The sequence below is a fragment of the Odontesthes bonariensis genome, chromosome 23, assembly GCF_027942865.1.
Source record: "Odontesthes bonariensis isolate fOdoBon6 chromosome 23, fOdoBon6.hap1, whole genome shotgun sequence".
Taxonomy (NCBI): Eukaryota; Metazoa; Chordata; class Actinopteri; order Atheriniformes; family Atherinopsidae; genus Odontesthes; species Odontesthes bonariensis.
Window position 1 is genome coordinate 18,324,409 of NC_134528.1, and position 20,612 is coordinate 18,345,020.

General features: G+C 41.3%; 1 protein-coding gene across 2 annotated transcripts in view; it reads left to right on the plus strand.

Moving 5' to 3' along the window:
* Positions 1-19,471, plus strand: part of ntn2 (netrin 2) — a 43,591-nt gene extending 24,120 nt beyond the window's left edge. For both annotated transcript variants that reach the window (XM_075457793.1, XM_075457792.1), the window contains exons 3-7: positions 2,810-2,998; positions 7,949-8,098; positions 10,305-10,358; positions 15,371-15,445; positions 15,550-19,471. In XM_075457793.1, coding sequence (XP_075313908.1) covers positions 2,810-2,998; positions 7,949-8,098; positions 10,305-10,358; positions 15,371-15,445; positions 15,550-15,935 — 854 coding nt within the window. In that variant the 3' untranslated portion in view covers positions 15,936-19,471. The remainder of the gene's footprint in view (positions 1-2,809; positions 2,999-7,948; positions 8,099-10,304; positions 10,359-15,370; positions 15,446-15,549) is intronic.
* The last annotated feature ends 1,141 nt before the right edge of the window (positions 19,472-20,612 follow it).

Genomic DNA, 20,612 nt, shown 5'->3' on the forward strand with positions numbered 1-20,612 from the left:
TCAAAGCAGAGCCAAGAAATCTAGCAGTGTCTCTACACAAACAGTGCTGCCTTGATATGAATTTATACAGAAAACAGCTCTTCATTAAGAGCAGAATTCCGTACAAATTGGGCCACATAATAACCAGATGGAATTGGGAAACAGTCTGGGAATGTGCCCCCTACCCCAAATCCCCCCCCCCTTGTTTTTTTTTTTTCCAGGGTCTGGGAAAAGTGGGCCTCACTTCCAACCAGGTGCCAGGCTTCCTTTTTTGAGTGTGAATGGAGATGTATATTGTTCACTGCTGGTATTATTACTTAAAGGGATACTTTGTTTGTTTTAACTTGTTAGTGATTGTAGATGCAACTAAACCCAATGGAAACCCAGGCAATGCAAGTTTATTCATACATACCATATTTAATACAAAATTACTTTTTTTTTTTTTTTTTTTTTTAAATACATCAAGCTTAGAAAAAAGAAATGTCCGAACATTAACATGAAAGTGAGCGGGAGGTTGAGGAAATCAGATAGATAACATATGTTTTACAGTTTCGCAGCATTTGTAGTCCACGACCTGTTTTATTTTTGTGTTAGAATTTATATGAAAGCCCACTTTCTGCTGATGGGGCTCGTATTATATGTATAACAGCTACTAGAACTGATCACTAATTATTTTGGTCCTCACAGCTTTGAGCTGTCATTCCTACATATCTACACAGCATGAGTCCATTAGTTGTTTTTTTTATGGATATTCTGCACAGTATACCTTTAACATCTGTTAACATTTGAGTGATTCCTCTCCTGTAATAAAGCCCATCATTACCAGTCATTTTAAATGACTCCCTAAACTTTTATAAGGGACCTTGGCTACGATAGCAAAAGTATAGTCAAATGTTGGGCAAATAGCTTATTAGCTTTATTTTGGTAGCTTTTCCACAGCAACTGTTTACACAATTGAAATTATGTACAGATAATTAAAGTTAAGCTACTGAATTGATATTATTTTAATTGCCTTACTTAGCATAATGTCTTCTTTTACTCTTTTCTGTAATGTTTAAGAAAAGGAAACAAGCACTCAAGATTTATGGAGTAGTGTTGTGAATAGTGGGTCCAAAGTGAGTCTTTTTAAAAATCAGTTTTGAGACTGATGTTTTGTTTCTTTCTGTATGGTAAATATAAAAGTAAAGCCAGCAGACAGTTGGATTAGTTTAGCATAACTTGAGGAACATTAGACACCAACTTGTTTAGAGCAAAACTATAAGAAAGAGACGTTGTGGTGGTGATTATGTACCGGATTGATATGTTGTATATCTGTGCTTGGCACAGTAACTTTGGCTGATTGCCTGACGTGACAATCGTAATAAATCTTCAAGAAGTGAAAGAACATAAACAAGAAATATTTTGGCAAACAAACAATGTACAACATCTCATTTAGCGAGAGGTGGCGGTTGGGTTTTGTTTCTTTTGGACATAGCCACACAAGTGTTTACCAATTTTCTTCCGTGACTGGCTGCTTGCAGTAGCTTTCTATGTACTTTTCACTGAAAGGCTCTCAGGCGAGGAAGTGTTGTGCAACCTGTCATCTAACTCTCTTCAACAAGACAAATAGCACATTTTCCAAGTGTTGGATGAGGATTGCAAGTTACAGTTTATCTGTTAATGAATGCTAATGAAATTATTTGACAAAAAAATTACAAAATGGTATATAATATCTCAAATGTCTCAATGACATGAGTTTCACCTTTTCTGTCAGTGTGGCTTTTTTAACAGTACAGTGACTGTTGAGAATTCAAAGACACTGACATAAAAGCATCCAAGTCCTCTGGCTATCCGTCTTTACTTACTCTTCATTGTTGCATCTTATTTAATTCTAAATGTTCACTGTTTTTTAAATTATGTTGTCCAACACTCGCCTTTCTGACTAAAGTTAACTTAATATCACCTTAATATGTGATCACGTATAACCTCCCTTTGCCAAAAACTGTTAACATTTTTGGTCAAAGTCTCTGCTATTGTCTGCCGCTGTCTAATTTATTTGCGGATAACTTTGAACTGGAGCTAAGCTCTGCAACAGTCGACTTTGAAGCCACAGTCAAATCTTCAGGTCCCAGGACTGACTCTGATTTAACTAGCAGAGCGTCTGGATCTGACTCTCATACACAAACAAGAAGGGAAGGTTTCACAATAGACTACTCAAAATGCAAACCTCACATGTAGAGAGTGACCAGAGTTTATCAATAATGTCAGAGCTGGTGAATGCAGTGGAGTCCCGGAAAAAGACTAGTGAGCCAAGGTGACATCAAGGAACCACGTGGATTTCAAGTGGAAATGCGAGAGAATGTGACAAGCTGTGGCCTCAAGTTACGTGTCCCATATATTCTACTCGCCTCATTTAGAAGCCAGCTAGCTTGGACCCGCTCCTTTATCTGAATTGGTCTTGCTTTTAATAGATCTTACAAGTCTTTTCTCATCAGTGGTTCATGAAATTAGTGTCTCTCTTTCCAGAGACTGATAACTAATGGACTGAGAAAAGCTGAATTCATTAATTATGAAATGGGGGAAAATGAGCTCTGCAAATATCACGTTTGATTGATGATTACTGGAATAGCAGCCAACCTTGCAGCCGCAGTGTAGACTATAAACCATTCACCATTACACTGCTTTACTGGAAATTCTCTTTCTGCTCTCATGTGATATACCAAGTAGTGTGAGCCTATGTATTACTGTAGCGCACATAACTCACATTTTTGATAAAAATTGTGAAAATGAACATTTATTTGACTCACCTTTGCTGATGCAATAACAAAACTTGTTAAACTTCCCTCTGCAGCATGTAACTGCAACCTCCACGCCCGCCGCTGTCGATTCAACATGGAGTTGTACAAGCTGTCAGGGAGGAAGAGCGGAGGGGTTTGCATGAACTGCCGCCACAATACCGCTGGACGCCACTGCCACTACTGCAAGGAGGGCTTTTACAGAGACATGGCCAGACCAATCACTCACCGACGAGCTTGCAAAGGTAACAAAACCAGGAATTTTCTTTGATGTGTTTTTTTTTTTTGTCAGGGCACATTGTGTTATCTATGTACATTGCTGATAGTTGCAATCAAGCTGACTCCAGAGCTGTAGCCCTTGTTGTCTGTTATGGAGTTTTTCCAAGAGACAATGACCAACCATGCGTATTCATGAAAAGGATCACTTTGTGTCATGTCAGTCACTAATAGAGTAGCAAATATCTATTCATGTTTTCTAAAAATGGTCCCAGACTTAAGCTGTTTGATTTCTCTTATTTTTTGTTGTTTGCCAGTGTGCAGTGCTGAAAAAAAAGGAGCCAATTGATATGTTCTAACCCCGTTACTGCTAGTGTATCATGTCATTTCTGAGAAAGTGTAAAAAGAGCACGATGCTTAAGTATGATAGGAAACACATGCAGTCATGGTAACTTTTCATATAAAATATAAGCATGTCTGATTTGGCATACCATAGCTGAGGGAGATGAATTAATACTGTGCCTGAAGCTTCTCTGGCCATCACATCAGATGTTTCCCCATACCCCACACACCACATAATAGTATCTTTTCACCAAGGCATCTCTCATGGAAAAATGTATTTTATTATTTCACATTTGCAGTGAATATTTTTCAGCCAGATATTGTGCTGGAGGCAGTGCAAAAATAACACCAGTTTCCTGTACTTGTTGCTCGGGAAAATATTCAAATAAATAGCGGAGGAGGGGTGTTTTCCCCCTGCTGATCTTGATGAAGGTAAAGCAACACTTCCAGAGCATATAAAAAAAAGTATTAGTGAGAGCTGCCAGAGTTCGTAGCCGTTAAGATCTTTTGGTTGAAATTTCATAGTGAGAATCTCTTGCTGGCTTCCACTCAGTTTTCCTTCTGCGGCCGGCACAAGCAGTAACCCAAAACTGGAAGCTTATGGCATGATATCAGGCCGTAGTTACCCATGTTAGCTTTGCTGAGATGTCGAGCTATACATCATGTAATGGGAAAAAACTCCACAGCGACCTGGTCACATACCTTAAGACATAACTCATTTGACCTGTTAATGTACAAAAATAAATATGAGAATGACATGTGTTACAGATCAAATCAAAGTTGTGTCCCCTTCTCTAATCATCAATTTCCTGCAACACCTGGAAATGTGATTACTTTCACACACATACAAACCCCTTGACACTGCAATTTGTTCCTTTCAAAGCTTAGTGATCAGATGATGAACTGTTTATCACCCTCCTTCAATAAGGCTCCAGATGTGACAGAAATGAATGTTCGCATCCAAAGAGCCTCTGCTGGGCGGGCTGACTCAGTGATTGATCAGGGCAATTCTGCAGCCTTCTAGGAGCTCTGTTTTAATCTCTCTCCCCACAGATGGTTCATAACCACAATCTCCAACATCTGACTTTTCTCCCTGTGACCCACAACAAACCTGACACCTTTGCCTGTCTCTTATTCTCTTACTGTTTCTTCCAAAACTTGTTTTTTTTCGGCCTTTCTTTCAAGTTTGATCTAAATGGGTCCATGTCATGATGGAAGTGGAAGAAGTATGGCACGACTGAAGTTGGTGAATGTCCTGTCTGAAAGGGACAATAAAATGCAGGTGTTTTCTAAGGGTGAGACAGGAGTGGGAAGGAATGGGGGCAGTGCAGACTCTGAGAGGATGAATGGACCATGCCTGTTTCTAATCAAACTAGATGGGTGTCTGAAGACACTCAGAGGAGAGTGTGAAGAAATATAAGCACACACACCTGGCCTTCATTGTGTAATACTAATAATTCAGCTCAAAGGGAATCTGAAGGGCTCAGGCTCTCCGGTTCAAATGTTCAGGCGACAGCATCTCCACGAGGCCTTAACAGATTCACATTAAAGCATTAGAACAGGTGGGCCCAATTAAAGACATGTTGTAATTGTGACATGGTCTTGCTGCAGTATGAGGTTTTTTTTTTTTTTAATCCAAGGTTGACAGTTGGTATCTGATGAGCGCAAAGAACGTTGAAAGAAAGCATAAAAAATTAGGCCAAAGTCCCCATGAAGCTGGTTGGTAAATCACAATGGTGACACGTCTTTAAAAATCTTTTTTTTTCTGAAGCCGAACCTTTGAGAATAACTAGGATGAAGCCTTAAATTTATTAATGGAGTGTGGTGTTGCTGTGCTTAAACTCGTCAGACTTTCAACACAGCATATTAACTTAAATGCAAATATTTCTTTTAAAGAACATTCATATCAATCACTAAGACATGTGCATTTTATCCCTTTTGTCTATTTACACAATGAAGTAACCAGATGAATGTAATTAATTGTTAAAAAAAACATATTTCCAGCTTAGAGTATAAATAACACAATCTTCTCCAAATGTGAATACTTCCAATAACTGCTGACAAAGAGCAGCCCTCACCAGCACATTAACCCCTAATGCACACATACACATGCCCAGACACTAATCAGTTAAACTGTGCAAAGGCCTGTCAAAGGACTACAAATCCCAAGGCAGTGCCTGTCACGTATGTAGTCACACAGGCTTGAAAAGTCATCAACATCTGTGGACGTTTTTACAGCTTCTTAACTGGTTCTTGCCCCTGCACATAAAACTTCAGAAAAACACTCTGTGCAGGAAAGTTGGGGGTGGAGATTGACACCACCAACCCCCTCATCTCCATCGTGTCCCTCACATCCCATGGCTGTTGCTGGTTGTTTACTGAACAATGTGGACACTGATGGTAAACTCTGAAGTCTTCACCGCCGGTGCCTGTTTAGAAGGGTAGAGAAAATGTCTAACATAATTCACATCTTGTTTATACTGACCTGGTTGATAGCCTGCGCTGTTCAGGGATCAGTGGACAAATTATTTCACAGGCAGAGTAAATAAGTCAAATCAACCACTCATTACTTTGATTAAACTGCCTTCCTTACTTTGCAAATGATCTCACAACAATTACCCCTTACTAATCACCCACTTAAAAAGGCTAAAAGGGTAATGGCTCACATCTATAGATCAGTGTAGTAATGCATGAATCTGCTGGGTTTTATTTCAAAACACGCACATAAGGAATGTCAGAAATTCCCAAATGGTTCACAGGCACTGTGGCACCTGGAATCATTGGCAACAACTCCAGCTCAGACTCATGGATAAAGGCCGAGGTGTGGTTGGCACAGAGCAGGAGATAAGTCTGTCCATGTGCCGACTTTACCACATGCATATCTGTATTGGCTTTAGGTTAGTCACAAATTTTATGAAATGTCATCAAAGCATGGATTTCCTGACGGAGCTTGCATGGTTCAAACGACGGGGATTTTGCATACATGCTGAAGCATCAGAGTTACATCTCTTTGCGCAGAGCTTCAAACAGATCATGGCCATTTTGACACCTGCAGACTGACTGGGCTTGTCAAAAAATGCAAAAGTTTTCTGAAGATATGAGCTGCAGTTAATCTCTGCCACCAGACACACTACGATTACTCTAGGATCTTTTTTTTTTTGCCATTTCAACTCTGCGTTTGCCAGTCCTCTGCTTTGTTGTAGCAGCTAAAAATGTGAGGCTCTTATTAACACAGTCACATTTCTGTCAGGTGGTGGGAAGAAAATGGCATGTTGGCGGCTGTCTTTTTTTCTGGCAAGTCACATCTGTAACTGTTGGGTTACAGGGTTTTTCCACAAAAGTGTAATTTTGGCTGTTCATGTCATTTCTTGATAAACTTGTATATTTTACAAAAAGTGCACTTTCAGAATAAGGAAAAAGGCAGAATGTTCACTTTGGATTTCATGAATTGTTGCACCTTTGGGAATATGTCAACTGAAACGGATTTGTTGTATGTGGACCGGTAACTCCAGAGGAACAGTCAAGAGGACGTAATTATGCCATTGATGTGTGCTTCTGTGTGGGTTGCTGTGAAATCACAAGTCTGTTGTTGAATCATCTAATGTCCTGCTCTTCCATTGGTTGAGGGATTTTTTTCCTTTACTTACTGTATCTTATTAAAGATTTGTTAGTTTCTTAGTGTGGACGTTAGATAGTTAAAGAACAAATGTCTGTTTTTGGTGGAGTTAGTGGACCACACTTCTGCTCGTTTCATTGTTGTTTATGCTGCTGAGCACATGAGAGGCTGTGTTTGGGGCATGCTGTGGGGCATGCTGAAGCGCTACGTATCTCACATCCTCTCCTTTCCCTCTCACTCTGTGATATGTTGCTCTCCACATGTTCCTATCATCCTCTCTACTTTCATGTAAACTTATGTCAAAGAGCTTCAGACCAACACTCCGGATCTTGTATTTAACAGCTTTTTCATGCCAAAAAAACCTTACTTTGTTTGAAGTGGCTTAATTAAATCTACCAGATCGTGGAAAGCTCATAAAAGTCTTGCAAAAGCGAGGTGACCCGACTGTTGCTTGTTGCTGTTGGCATTTGCTGGGCATCCACTGAACTTTTGGGAAGTGATGAAATAGCAGTGTGTGTCAACCAGGCAGGCACACGGGATTTGGGAGAGTGGAAACAAGCAGAGAGAAGAGAGGAGTATACCTTTTGGTCTGGGTTTCTCAACAATGATGTACTAGATGAATTGCTCTCTTCCCCTGCCTACATTTCTGTTTTATTTGTCCCCTGATAACTTCCACTTTCCTTCATAAATGAGTTCTCGCTTGTTGAGTTTGCTTTCTGCCTGTCATACAAATAGATACACATCCAGAGTGTTTCACAGTGTAGTATTCAAGGAATAACACAAAAGCAACCGGGGAAAAAGCATTTGCGTCCTGAACCAATCATTTAGTGCTAACACACAAGATTACAAGATTTTAGCAGCTAATAGAGACTCAATCCAAGGAATGGTTTAGCATCTTGTTTGTATCATTTTGGCAGCAAGTTGAAAGAATTGTTGTCTAACTTTATTTTTTCACTTCATTCTCTTTCATATATCCACACCTTCCCTGCCCCTCTATACCTGTCCCGAACACCTACCCCAGCCTGTGACTGCCACCCTGTGGGCGCAGCAGGCAAGACATGCAACCAGACCACGGGCCAGTGTCCCTGCAAGGATGGAGTCACCGGCATCACCTGCAACCGCTGCGCCAAAGGCTACCAGCAGAGCCGCTCACCTGTGGCCCCCTGCATCAGTAAGTCGTCAATAAAGACACGAACAGTTACTGGTTTCTACACATCTCTGACACTTACATTATCTTTGTCAATTGTGAATTCAGTCAGTGGTTTACGGACTTCTAAAACTGACCAGCTCCGTTGTGAAGAATAGCAAAGTGCAAAAACCGGCAAAAACTTGCAAAGGATAATTAAAAACACATCTCAACACAGTCTTCACACTCTATAACAGTATGTGTTCTGTCGGTTTACATGACCACTGCAAATGTTCTGATAATTACATACATAAAACGTTTACCAAAGCACAGTTCAGATGCAAGCTGAGCTAAAACGTGTTGTAGGAATAAAGACCAGTATTGTTGATTTCTGGAGCAAGTTAGTGGAGAGCTCGGGTGAGAACCCACAACTTGTGTGTGTGAGTGTGCGTGTACTCTAGTCGCTGTAGATCAGGTTTTTAATTTCCTGTGACAGCCACGTGTGTGTGTGTCCGTCCATGTGGGTTATGAATTTTGCCAGTGGCTCGGCACATGCAGGCATGTGTAATAGAGGGCAACTCTCCACCACACTGCGTGCCACATTGCACAGGCTCACAAGATGGCTTCCACTATAGCAAATCGTGCCGCGCCACCCAATGCTGTAGCCAGCACTGCTACACTGTGTAACATGGTGCCATGTGGTTTCTTTCACATACATCTCCGGAGCAGATGGAGGATGGGTAACAAGACAACTGTGGTCATGGATGGCCAACCACACTTGTCTGAATCCCACTGAGCTATGTAATAAGAACAAGAAGAATACAGGATGTGCACATCTTTAAGTTATGCACACACGTGGATCCATTATGAATACTGTTATTGACAACTGTGTATGCCCATATGGCTTCATGGTGGGCACCTTACATCCTCTTGAGGCTCTTCTTTCCCTAAGACACAAGACGAGCCCATTAAGGAGCCAATTAGTATGATGGCAGGAGCCCACATGATCCTTTCATCATCTGTCTATCTTCACAAGATGTGGCCATGAGGGCACACGGACTCAGTGGCTTCTCGCAGCTGTGCCTGCCTTCACAAAGCCTCTTTGCCCCGTGTTTGTTTTTGTTGGCAGGGTGTCCATAATTTAAGAGAGACAACTGCTGCGTTTGCCTCAAAACAGCTTTCCAAGAAACACCCCCACCATCCCCCACCCCCCGCTCCCCCAGCCAACACACTCCCACTCACTTGGTTCAAACCTTCAACCTTCAAATCCAATCAAAAGCAGATCCTCTGGGTGGATGCTAAGCTGGCGTTCCAGTAATTCTGTTTACAGTAAAAGCAGAGGGTCTGTTGTTAGCATTAGCATTTGTATTGGAAAGTTGCATATGATTAAAGCAGAAGTCCTGAAGGAATTCCACAAGGCACTTCTTAGAGGAGCCAGCGGGCACAGCAAGGGAGGGCTGCATCTGTCTCAAGACGATCCAACAAAAATTGCCCCCTTGCCATCTGTCCATCTGTCCATACATTCTTGTATGGAGATTACACAGCAGTGTTAACCTAGCATCTGTTAAGGGATGGTGAGACTAATTTAGTGCAGTCACCTCTCAATCCTAATCAGCGTGCCGCAAAGAACAACAACTCCTCACTAAAAATTTGTTGTTTGTAATTGCCTTTGGAGGCACTTACTGATTTGAGCTCCATTTACTTCAACTGACTCAAAACTCCTCAGATCCTCCTTTATTTCTTCCACTTATCGTGTCTCAGGATCTTTCAGTGTATTCCTTAGATATGATGGTCAAACCATCCCATTAGTCCAGGGAATGCACAGTTTATTTGAGCCTGTCTTCCATCTCACCACTAATAGGTGACCTTGTCAGTCTGTCAGTATTTATCTAAATAAGCCTCATGTGTTTTCATTTGCATAGTTGGCATACATTTATAACAATCCAAACTGACTGTTGGACTACCCTGGTTTTTCTGCCAACTGTGATTAGTAAGAACGTTTTTCGTCTTCTTCTTCTTCTTCTTCATCCTCCTTGGTTTATTTTTTGCTGGTAAATTGATATAGTCTTCAAACCTTCCCATACCCACTATTCTGAATCCTTAGTAATGACTTTGGACTTACTTTATTTCTGTGACCCCACATGCTCTTTTAACAGCCCACCAGCCAAAACACTTCAGAGTTATTTGAAAGGTATGGATTTACATTTCACGAGTTAGATAATTGTGTACATCTTGTGTGTGTGTGTTTCAGAAATCCCTGTGGTCAACCCCACAGCTGTGGTGAGCAGCACAGAGGAACCAGCGGGTGAGTACACTCTCTCTGAACCTCACCCATAAGCACTGCTGCTTTGTGAAAGGAACAAAAACATACTTTTTAATATTTCTGAAGGAGTTTTAAGGTGTGGAATAAATATTAATGCAGGGTGGGTCTGCTCATTTGGAGCAATGCACAGACAATGGGTGCACTGGGGATGGCAGGATTTTTCCATTGTCTTAAAAACCTGTGTCCTTGGCACAGTTTCCCTAACCACAAGCCTCATGTTAGTTGAACCTTGCTGTGCAGCCAGTGGATAGGCAGCAGAGTTGATTAGTTACAGTATAAGGGGGGAGATATGATGGAAGTTGGAATTTTGAGGTGTGAAAAGAGTGTTGGCAGGTGACTTGGGGAAATATATTCAAACACTCCCTGTAACTCTCCAATTTTAAGCTCCGGTCAATTACCCTGTCTTTATTTTTCATTCTGAAACTTGTTTTAATGGTGGTGCTGATTTGGAAATGTTGATTCATTTGTACGGATATACCATATATCATCACTCACACTACTTACTATGCCCCCTGCCTAATAACCAATACTGAACCACATTTTCTAAAGCATAACAGTTATTTTTTATATAATTTCCCCTCTAAAAATCATGAATATATCCAGAAACCTCACTATAACTTTTTTACTTTGTACTTGAACATTTCAAAGGATGAATACTGTGCTGTTTGAGAGGTTGACTTACAAAGTTCAAGATGTTTTTAATGGCGCGAGTTGAAGGCCATCCATGGTCATATGGGAACACGTCGTGTAACTTAACAATAGTGTAAGTAAAGAAAAATCTTCAGTTAGATCTATTTGCATCTACATTAAAGCTGCCGTCGGCAACTTTTTTTTTTGTCATATTAGCTTGAACTGTCATGGGATTCTGGAAGTAGAATATTAAATAGGCTGTTTAGGAAAAATCCCGAATTCTGCAGCTCCCTCTGAAGCCTGTAAACATGCTTGCAAAAATTGAGCGCTCCCGGCTGTTTTTAACCAATCACGTTAGGTTTATTATTATCTATTATCTGAGCAGAACAGTCACCACCCACGTCTTCCATGCTGAGCGTGAAGCCCCCAGCTTGTGTGCGCGCACACTGGTGTGAACTCACGTGTACAACCTTGTCCACAGAGGGGGAGGGACCTGAAAGTTGTATCCGTTCGAATTTTCCGACTTTAGACTCGGAATTTTGAAAACCTGCCGACGGCAGCTTTAAAGGGCACTTATAATATATTTCCTTATTTTCTAAGACGTAATGTTACAGTGTTGATATTGGTAAAAATGCTAAAATGGACTGTATAGCGCTTTTCTAGTCTAGCTGACCACTCAAAGCGCTTCTAACACTACATGCCACATTCACCCATTCACACAAACTCATACAGCACGTCTACGTCTAATCACAGTACGTACTTTCTAACCATTCATACACATATTATACACCGATGGATGCATCGGTAGGCAACGTGGGGTTCAGTGTCTTGCCCAAGGACACTTTGACATGTAGCCCGGGGAAGCCGGAGTCGAACCACTGACCTTCCGATTGGGGCGTGACTGCTCTTCCTCCTGAGCAAAAGCCGCCCTTGTGTCTGTAAGCCAAAGCTCAGGTTTTAGACTGCAAAACTCTTTTTTTTTTTTTTTTTTTTTTTTTTTTCCTGGCATTTCAAATTTTTCGACAATCAGCTCAGCTCATCACAGATTTCTTCCATGCTTATCTGATCTAGACCCAGTTCAGCTCAAAGATGTACGAATAGATTTGAAAACCTACCAATTCTGGTCAGGAATTAGAAATTGTTTCTTACTAGGTTTACGTCGTTTTTTTTTGTTTTGTTTTTTTACTGCTTTTGGGAAGTAAAGCCTCTATAAGGGCTGTGAATAAGGAGTAAGAGGGCTAAGAAGTAAGGAGCCAGTACTGAGCAGGAAGGCAGTATGGGGCATCTTTCATAGTTGAACAGAACAAAGCTCACTGTTAAGCTAAACTAACATCACTAAACTAAACTATGTCACCTCACATTTACAACGGTGCCACAGAATAATAATATATATTTTTTGCTTTAATATTTGGGAAAAATGTAAATAAGCATATTTATGAAAAAAATGAATTCCTTTGAATACATATCATATTGATAAAACATTTAGCCTTTTTTTGGTTGCGTTTTCCTTCATATGAACCTTTCTGATTGTGTCCTATTTTTTTCTCTCATTACTTTGGCCTTTTTGCCCAAAAAAAAAAAGTCCAGACCTGATCTGTTTACTCCATCCTTGGGAAAATGCTAAACGGCCTAAGAACACAAGACTTGCTTATTGTTAATTCACCGCAGCTTCTACCACAAACTCCACAACATTTACCCCCCATCTTTCACCACTGAAGAATCTTCACCATCAGACACTTAGGGCTCTCCAAAAACTTTTTGTGTAAGGGGCGGTAGATGCAATTTGTCCTTGTCATGGCATAGTGAAAGGGACATCCCTGGAGCCAATTGTGCTTGTTGCCAGTGGGCTGTTCTTCTGGGTCATTGGATGATTCACCAAAAGCTTTTCCAGGTGAAGAGCCAGCACTAAGTTACTCCTCATGGGAAACACCCACTGTTTCCCAAACAGTATTTCACCACTGATAACTTCAGGTTAGCTACAATATACTCTATACTACACACACACACACACACACACTTGCACACACACACTCACGCACACAATTTTCAGGAAATCTAATAAAATCCATGCACATTTCAAATGCATGCCTGTCACAGCTGCATGCACAGACCTCCACGATACAGATCTGCACATGAAAGCCATACTCATTTTGAATGAAGGAATAATTTAGCAAGCTATGACATTTAACATGATTTACTTAAAGTGTGTGAGCTATGTTCAATTCACAGTGCGCACAAATCTATTGACACACCTCTGCACCCATCCATGTCTGCGCCTCCACTTTTTTTTTTTTAACACTGCAGCCTGCTCTTTCTTTCCTTTTCTGTCCCCTCTCTGGCTAATAAAATCCCCAGCACTCTGATATACAGCCAAGCCTCCTGGACAAGTTTATGAGCTCCTTGGTCTGCTGTTTCTTACTCCTACTCAGTCCTTCCCTCAAAAATGAACAATGTAACACCCTTACATTCAACCATTCCCAAAAGCATAATTTTTTTCACTCATGACATGTTTTTTTTTCTAATTGGGGCATTTCATGTCCAGCAGTCTCATTTGGTTTGGTTTTGAAAGCTACGTGACTGAATGGTTTTCCTTTTGAATGCAACGAGAGGCCTGACGGCAGATACCAGTCCACTTGCCAGCATGTGGTTTTTCAGTTTCATGCTCTTACATTCCATGGTCAGTTTTTCATGTCCCTTCACTAAAGCTGAGTAAAACCATCTTGAAATTACCTTGGAGCCACGCCATGCATATTTAGGCCATTATTTTTACAAATACATATGTTTTTCTAACTTTGTGTCTCTCTCTGAGTTTTGTAATTCAGATAAATGGAACCTAATTTATATAATTCCCGTAATCCAGCGGCATCCAGTCAATTACAGAGCTTTTCTAATGATCAGCAGTGACTTTCTTTTTCTTTTATTTGAACAGAATTTAAAACTTGAGCACAGTGCCTTAACTTTTTTAAAGTATTCACGTGTTTGATTTTTAACATGACCACTTTGATCTTTCTCTTTTAGTTCATTCAATTTTGCTTATCTATGTTTTCCGTCTCAGTCTCAGCTGATGGAAAATGTATTTCCTGTCACTGACAAACAAAGCTTTTAATGTTGACATGACTTAATAAACATTTTAGGATCTCAAAAAAGAACAATCAATGGAAATAATTACATGCATGTGCTCTCAAGTCTTTGAAGGGCTCCATCCGAATAAATTTATCTCGAAACTTCTTGGTCTACGGGAATTACGTTTACTAATTTTAACTTTTTTCACTCAAGCAGCAGAGCAGATAAGTTTTGGGGGGGTGGAATAGAGCAACAAATAGGTGCTTTAAATTATCCATCCATCCATCCATCCATCATCTTCCGCTGGTCCGGGGATCGGGTCGCGGGGGCAGCAGCTTAAGCAAAGAGACCCAGACGTCCCTGTCCCCGGCCACTTCCTCCAGCTCTTCTGGGGGGACCCCGAGGCGTTCCCAGGCCAGCCGAGAAACATAGTCTCTCCAACGTGTCCTGGGTCTTCCCCGGGGCCTCCTCCCAGTGGGACGGGCCCGGAACACCTCACCAGGGAGGCGTCCAGGAGGCATCCTAACCAGATGCCCGAGCCACCTCATCTGACTCCTCTCGATGCGGAGGAGCAGCGGTTCTACTCCGAGCCCCTCCCGGATGACCGAGCTTCTCACCCTATCTCTAAGGGAGAGCCCAGACACCCTGCGGACTCATTTCGGCCGCTTGTATTCGCGATCTCGTTCTTTCGGTCACTACCCACATTTAAATTATAATATTGAAATAAGGTTAAAAATTGTTTTCAATATCACAGGCCCACCCGCTCTTAGCCCAAATCAAAGAGGAAAATTCGAATGAAGAAGATGCTTGTGAATACATGCTGACTAAACCGAGCCATGGTTGAGCTTGGGGTCAGTCAAGAAGAGATCTGAGATCAGCCAAGAAATCAATTTCCACTGTCACAATCATAAATATAACGCCTCATTACTGGCAACCCTACCAAGAATGGTCAGAAGAGGTCACCTGCCCAATGTGTGGTCTTAGTCGTCACGCTGGCAGCTAAGGCCTATTCACATTCTTCCAATCATGACCTGCTTCCACCACGCTCTGTCTTTCCTCAAGACCCCAGAAAACATGTCAAATGGAGCAATTTTAGTCCTCTGGTATATCTCACTGGGATTTGTCAGATGTAGTTTAGCACACAAAACTAAACTCAACATTATCCAATACAGTTGCTTGCACTTAGCATATGGATATTCACTCACAATATAAGATTTACATACATATCATTCATTCATTTCAGTAAGTTTTAGTGAGTATTTGGAGGACTCTTGTGAATATTGGTTTTCCTTGTTTTGCAGATTGTGAGACTTACTGTAAACCAGTGAAAGGCAACCTGAAGATCAATATGAAGAAATACTGTAAGAAGGATTATGGTAAGAGATATAAATCAATTATTATTCCATAGTTATTACAAATGCAGTGTTGGGAGTATTGACCTGAGGATCTGAGTGTATATGTCTTATGAATGTGTTCACAGCGGTCCAAGTGAACGTGTTGGACATGGAGACGGTGGGGGACTGGGCCAAGTTCTCGGTCAGTGTGATGTCTGTGTACAAAAGCCGAGGCGAACCCCTGAAGCGAGGTGACAACATTCTGTGGGTACACATGAAGGACCTGGCCTGCAAATGTCCAAAGATCCAAATGAGCAAACGATTCTTGGTGATGGGCGGCAGCGAAGGAGGAACAGGCCCAGGGGCAGGCCCAGGAGTTGGGCCTGGAGGCGGAGCCACCAGTCCAGGGGGAGAGCGCATTGGCCTCGTGGCTGATAAGAACAGCCTGGTGATCCAGTGGAGGGACGTTTGGACAAGACGTCTGAGGAAGTTCCAACGCAAAGAGAAGAAAGGAAAATGCAGCAAAGCATGATTGAAAAGCAGTGCCCACCCCTAACCCCCCCCCCCCCCCCCCATGAACCATGACTTTTCCTCCTCCCCCTGAATTCTCTCTCCACTTCTATCTTGGGAACACTGCGCATCACAAAGACTGCATGTACCCTGCCTGTTTTAAAGGACCACAATTTGTGTATATTGTATAATTATTTTCCTTTTGATTTTTCAAGTTTTGTCTTTGTAATGCCACTTGTCTTTTTGTCTAATTGGTTTGCCTTAAAAAGGGACCATTAAAAAGGGTTTGAATTGTAGACAAAAGCAGGCACCATTCCCTTGATTACGTCAGCAGCGGAAATGTCCACTTGCCCCCCCATCTACAATTCTCTGACATCCAACTTCCAACATCCAACTGTTCAAACTGTTTCCTTCTGCTTTCTTTAAGCACTCTCATATGCAGTAAGACTGATCACCAGTGCTCATACTCCACACTTTTGCGAGGATTTGATTCACAGTGATTGTCACTTCTTCAGAGACTGACTGATTTCAGCAGCAAGACGAGCTGCACGCTGTCAGCTTGGCCATCTCATGTTTCATTATTGAAACAAACTCAACTTTGATTAGCGCAACCTGGACCACCTGACAACCCTTCAACATATGAAATGGGCCTACTTGCTCCAGGTCTTTTTAGTGACTTTTGGGCGCCATCTGACTTGAAACAAGACTTGTGTCCCATGAGGAACCAAGGGCTCACCTTGCAGGGATATTTCCCACAGCAGACCTCAGTCAAATCATCACTGCTGCTGCCACCAGACAGCCCTCACAGACTAAACTCTTCATGTCGGCTCTTTTAGCGGCAGATATGTGATATCACTCATAATAGAGTTTGTATTTTTTGTATGGCTACTTGCCATCTCATCCATCCATATCCCAGCCATGTCCTTATTTGAGACTTATCCATTTGATTCATTTTAAGCAAAACAAACCCTATTGGCATGTGTGAGTCACATTGTGGGGCTGTGCCTCTTCACCACTAGTTCCTCTCTTGGGTGGTTTATTAAATCATACATCACCATCATGACTCATTGCTTGTCACTTTTTAGGGAAGAAAGCTTATGTGGAGGGACAAATGGCTGGAATTTCAGAACAATACCAATATTTCCAATGAGACTTTTTGCTGAATGGATAATGTCTTCCTCTGGGTATCGTCTTCCAGATGGTCTTAAAATCTCAGTTGTGTGTAAAGACTGGCAAGCTTCTTGTTTGCTGAAATAAAAGATTGAAACAAAGGTTCCTTCTCATGCAGTAGAAAGAGAAAAATAGTCAGATAAACATCACAGTTGTCTGTGCTCTGGTATATTTTGACAAAATGAATGAGGCTGGAAAGTTTTTAGTGCTCACTGATTGTAATTTAACATGAGAGGATCGTGTTTCATCTCTCATGTGCTTTGTTATGTTTGCATGTTTGTGGTTTTTTGCTGGTCCATCAAAACCTAACAGTTAGCAGAGAGGGAACTAAACCAATATGAGCATCAAAATCCAAAGGAAAACTTCCCGAGTTGTCTTCCACCACATGCTCACCCTAACGCATAACCCTATCATCCTTTGCCAAATAAGCATAGTCAGTTTTTAAATTTAATTAAGAGACTATGAAAGTCAGGACTGGCTAAAACCACAGATAGACTCATCTGGTTACTCTCAAGCTTTTTATCTGTTTTATGTTGTTTTGTTTTTCTTTTAAAGGACATTGCAATGTGTTTGGAGTAAAAGATAAAAAAATAATAAAAAAACTTTGAGGGGCACTTCAAGGTGGCATAGCAGTGAGTGTGATACAAGCATCTCATGCTAGCAAGTGGTCATGCTCCTTTGGTTGTGGCAATTTGTTTGGTTTGTCAGTTCTCCAAAAATGTCTCTGTCCTGCTTTCATCTCCGTGTCAGCCACCGCCCATCCCCGAACTCTCTGTTTAACCCATTTTGCATGTTGTGAACTCTGTGTCTTAGATAAGTTATGCACTGTAGCCCTTATTTTTACTTCTTTTGAGAATGTAAGTCAAACTGCGAAGAACACAAGTCTCACAGGTGTACAGTCTGATTGTGTTTACTGAATATTGTTTTCAGAATCAAGAATGTGGACAGCATGATAGTTGAGGCTCTTTTTAAACTGAACACGATCAGATCTTCAAATGATTGTGGCTCTTTTTCTGTCTGTCTCTCTCTCTCTCTTTTTTAAACATTTTTTTTTCTTTAAATAATCCTATCCAAAAACAACTCTCAACCAAAATGAGTTATCATGGTTTCTTGTGTGTGACAGGAAAAAAGCTAAGAAGAACAAATCGAGAATTGGTTTATGACAAGTTTATGACCGCACTGTTCCCATAGCAAGGTCCACACTTATGGAATTTCACAAAAATCCAAAACCAAACAGTCGTTTATTTGTGTGTTGGCTGTCCGTAGCAGCCTGTCAGACAAGTGGTGTTACAGTAGCACTAGTCTACTAACCCTGGTATGTGAGTATGGCTTGACACATTATGATGGATTATCAAATAACGTGAGACCTGTCTGGCGCAACACACTAGTTCAGGAACTGCAGTGTCGACGAAGACGAACTGCCCAGAGTTCTCTCATTTGGCTCTCATTCTTCCTTTTTTGAAGTGCCCACCCTGAATGTTGGATAGTTAGAGTTGCCCAGATTTAGTTTGCTCTTGTGAAAGCTATTTAGTGAGCCTCATAGGGAGAGCCATCCTGTTGTTTTACATTAACAAGCCCGGCAGCTTGGCAGTGGAACTGAGGCCATATAACTGCTTTGCCCCCCTCCTCTCCCCTTTTGCAGTATTTATAGCATCCGCAGGTGTATGCGTGTGACTTTATGTGTGTTTAATTAACCTCCCTGAGCAAACAAGTGATATGCGCATGAACTGAACATGCAGTGAGGTGAGCAGATTCTTATTTGAAGGGTGTCTTGATATTTGACGAGGAAGAAATATCATACACGCGTTTAATTTTTATCACCACATTTGGCTTGTTTAATAAGTCACGATGCATTTGTCATGTTGTAAATATGTACTGAACTTCCTCTGCCATTTATGTTGTCTTTTGTAAAGCGTCACTTGGCCTGGGATGACTCATGTGTATGGATGTACAAACCAGATGATTATAGATGTTATATGGATGTAGAAACCAGAAACATATGCTTTTGTGATTACAACCAGAAGAGGTGGTTCAAATATTACACAGAATGTATTTCTTTTTGTTTTACATTGTTTCCAGACAACAACCGGCCTATTGTCAATGACTTTCAGCAGAATTGAGTAAAAATGTGACTGATTGGGCCCTTTGCTATTCCCAAAGAGGTACAGATGGAGCTTGACACATGAGCCCACCATGTGACATTAATGCACTTGGGATAACAATGCATCACCTACCTTTCTTTGGGAAGGGAAAAGGGATTCTTCTGTCAGTCCAGTTCTGCTTTTCACATCTATTATGTCAAAGTCTTTTCTGTACATTTTCCTCAGAGGCAATGAACCACTGACTTTTTCATCTAAATGGTCAAAAAATAAATTATTAGCTAATGAACTGTTTGTCGTGTTTATCATCTATCTCTTTCATAGCAGCCATTAGCCTGAGCTCCAGAGATGAAAACTGATAAATATTGGAAATTTTGCTCACATTTAGTGGCCACTGCTCTGGTATGTTTCCACTCATAGGGGCTAGAAGGGGATTCTAGGAGGAGAGTGTTGGGTAGAGCGGCTTCCCTCGTCTTTGAGCACAGCAAGAGCTAAACTTCTGTAAATAAACAATGAGGTACACACACACACATTTTAATGCGTACCTCACCATGGAGGAAACCCAACACCCAAGTAAGGCCCAAAGCAGGAAACTTGTTCCTCTCTTTCTCGTTTTTTCCTCTTCACCCCTCTCTCACCTACAGTCTCCTCTTTCCCCATCTCCCCACCCTCTAACCAAACAGACCGGCTTCATTCACTCTCCTCAAGGTAAATTACAGGAAAGCAACCATTTATCATCACTCTCCCCAGGCATAGCCATCAAGGCTCTGAGAATAGAGACTGCTGAGAGTGTCTGCACAAATGAACACACATGCACACACTGACATGTGCCTCTGCATCAGGCGCATCCATCCTGTACATCCTGGCTTCCCAACAGCCTTCCATTTACATCCAGTTCCTATTACACAAAACCAGCTTAAGTATTCTGCAGGAAATGGACATTGAAAATACAGATTTATAGTCCTGTGAGAGACACACCTGCAGAGACAGACTCGCTCACGGTTGTATTACCTCACAGGACTGAAAATGTTATTAAAATCTTCAAGTATTTGGATGATACGAAGCCTTTTTTTTCCCTCACTTTGTTGCAGATAGCAATATTGGATGCAGTCAAGTGGCAATGACTTGATTTGACCTGAATCAAGATGCCAGAGCTGTAAAATCTTTAACAGAACTGCTGCTTGGTCAAGACTCCTTTGCATAGGTTTTCAGTACAGGGGGCGACACCTTTGCTGTCTCTCTCTGACGCAAAGAGATTTGCTTTTTAGCTCTATATTACCAGTTATCATTTTGTGGCAGTATGAGTTGCACCAGCTATGGCAATGGTAAACTGTGATGTAAAACTTTAATTCTACAGTGCTTGGTTATCAAAACCTAACACTTACCTTGTTAGGAGGTCAGACTATGAAGGGGGGATAGACATCCAGCTT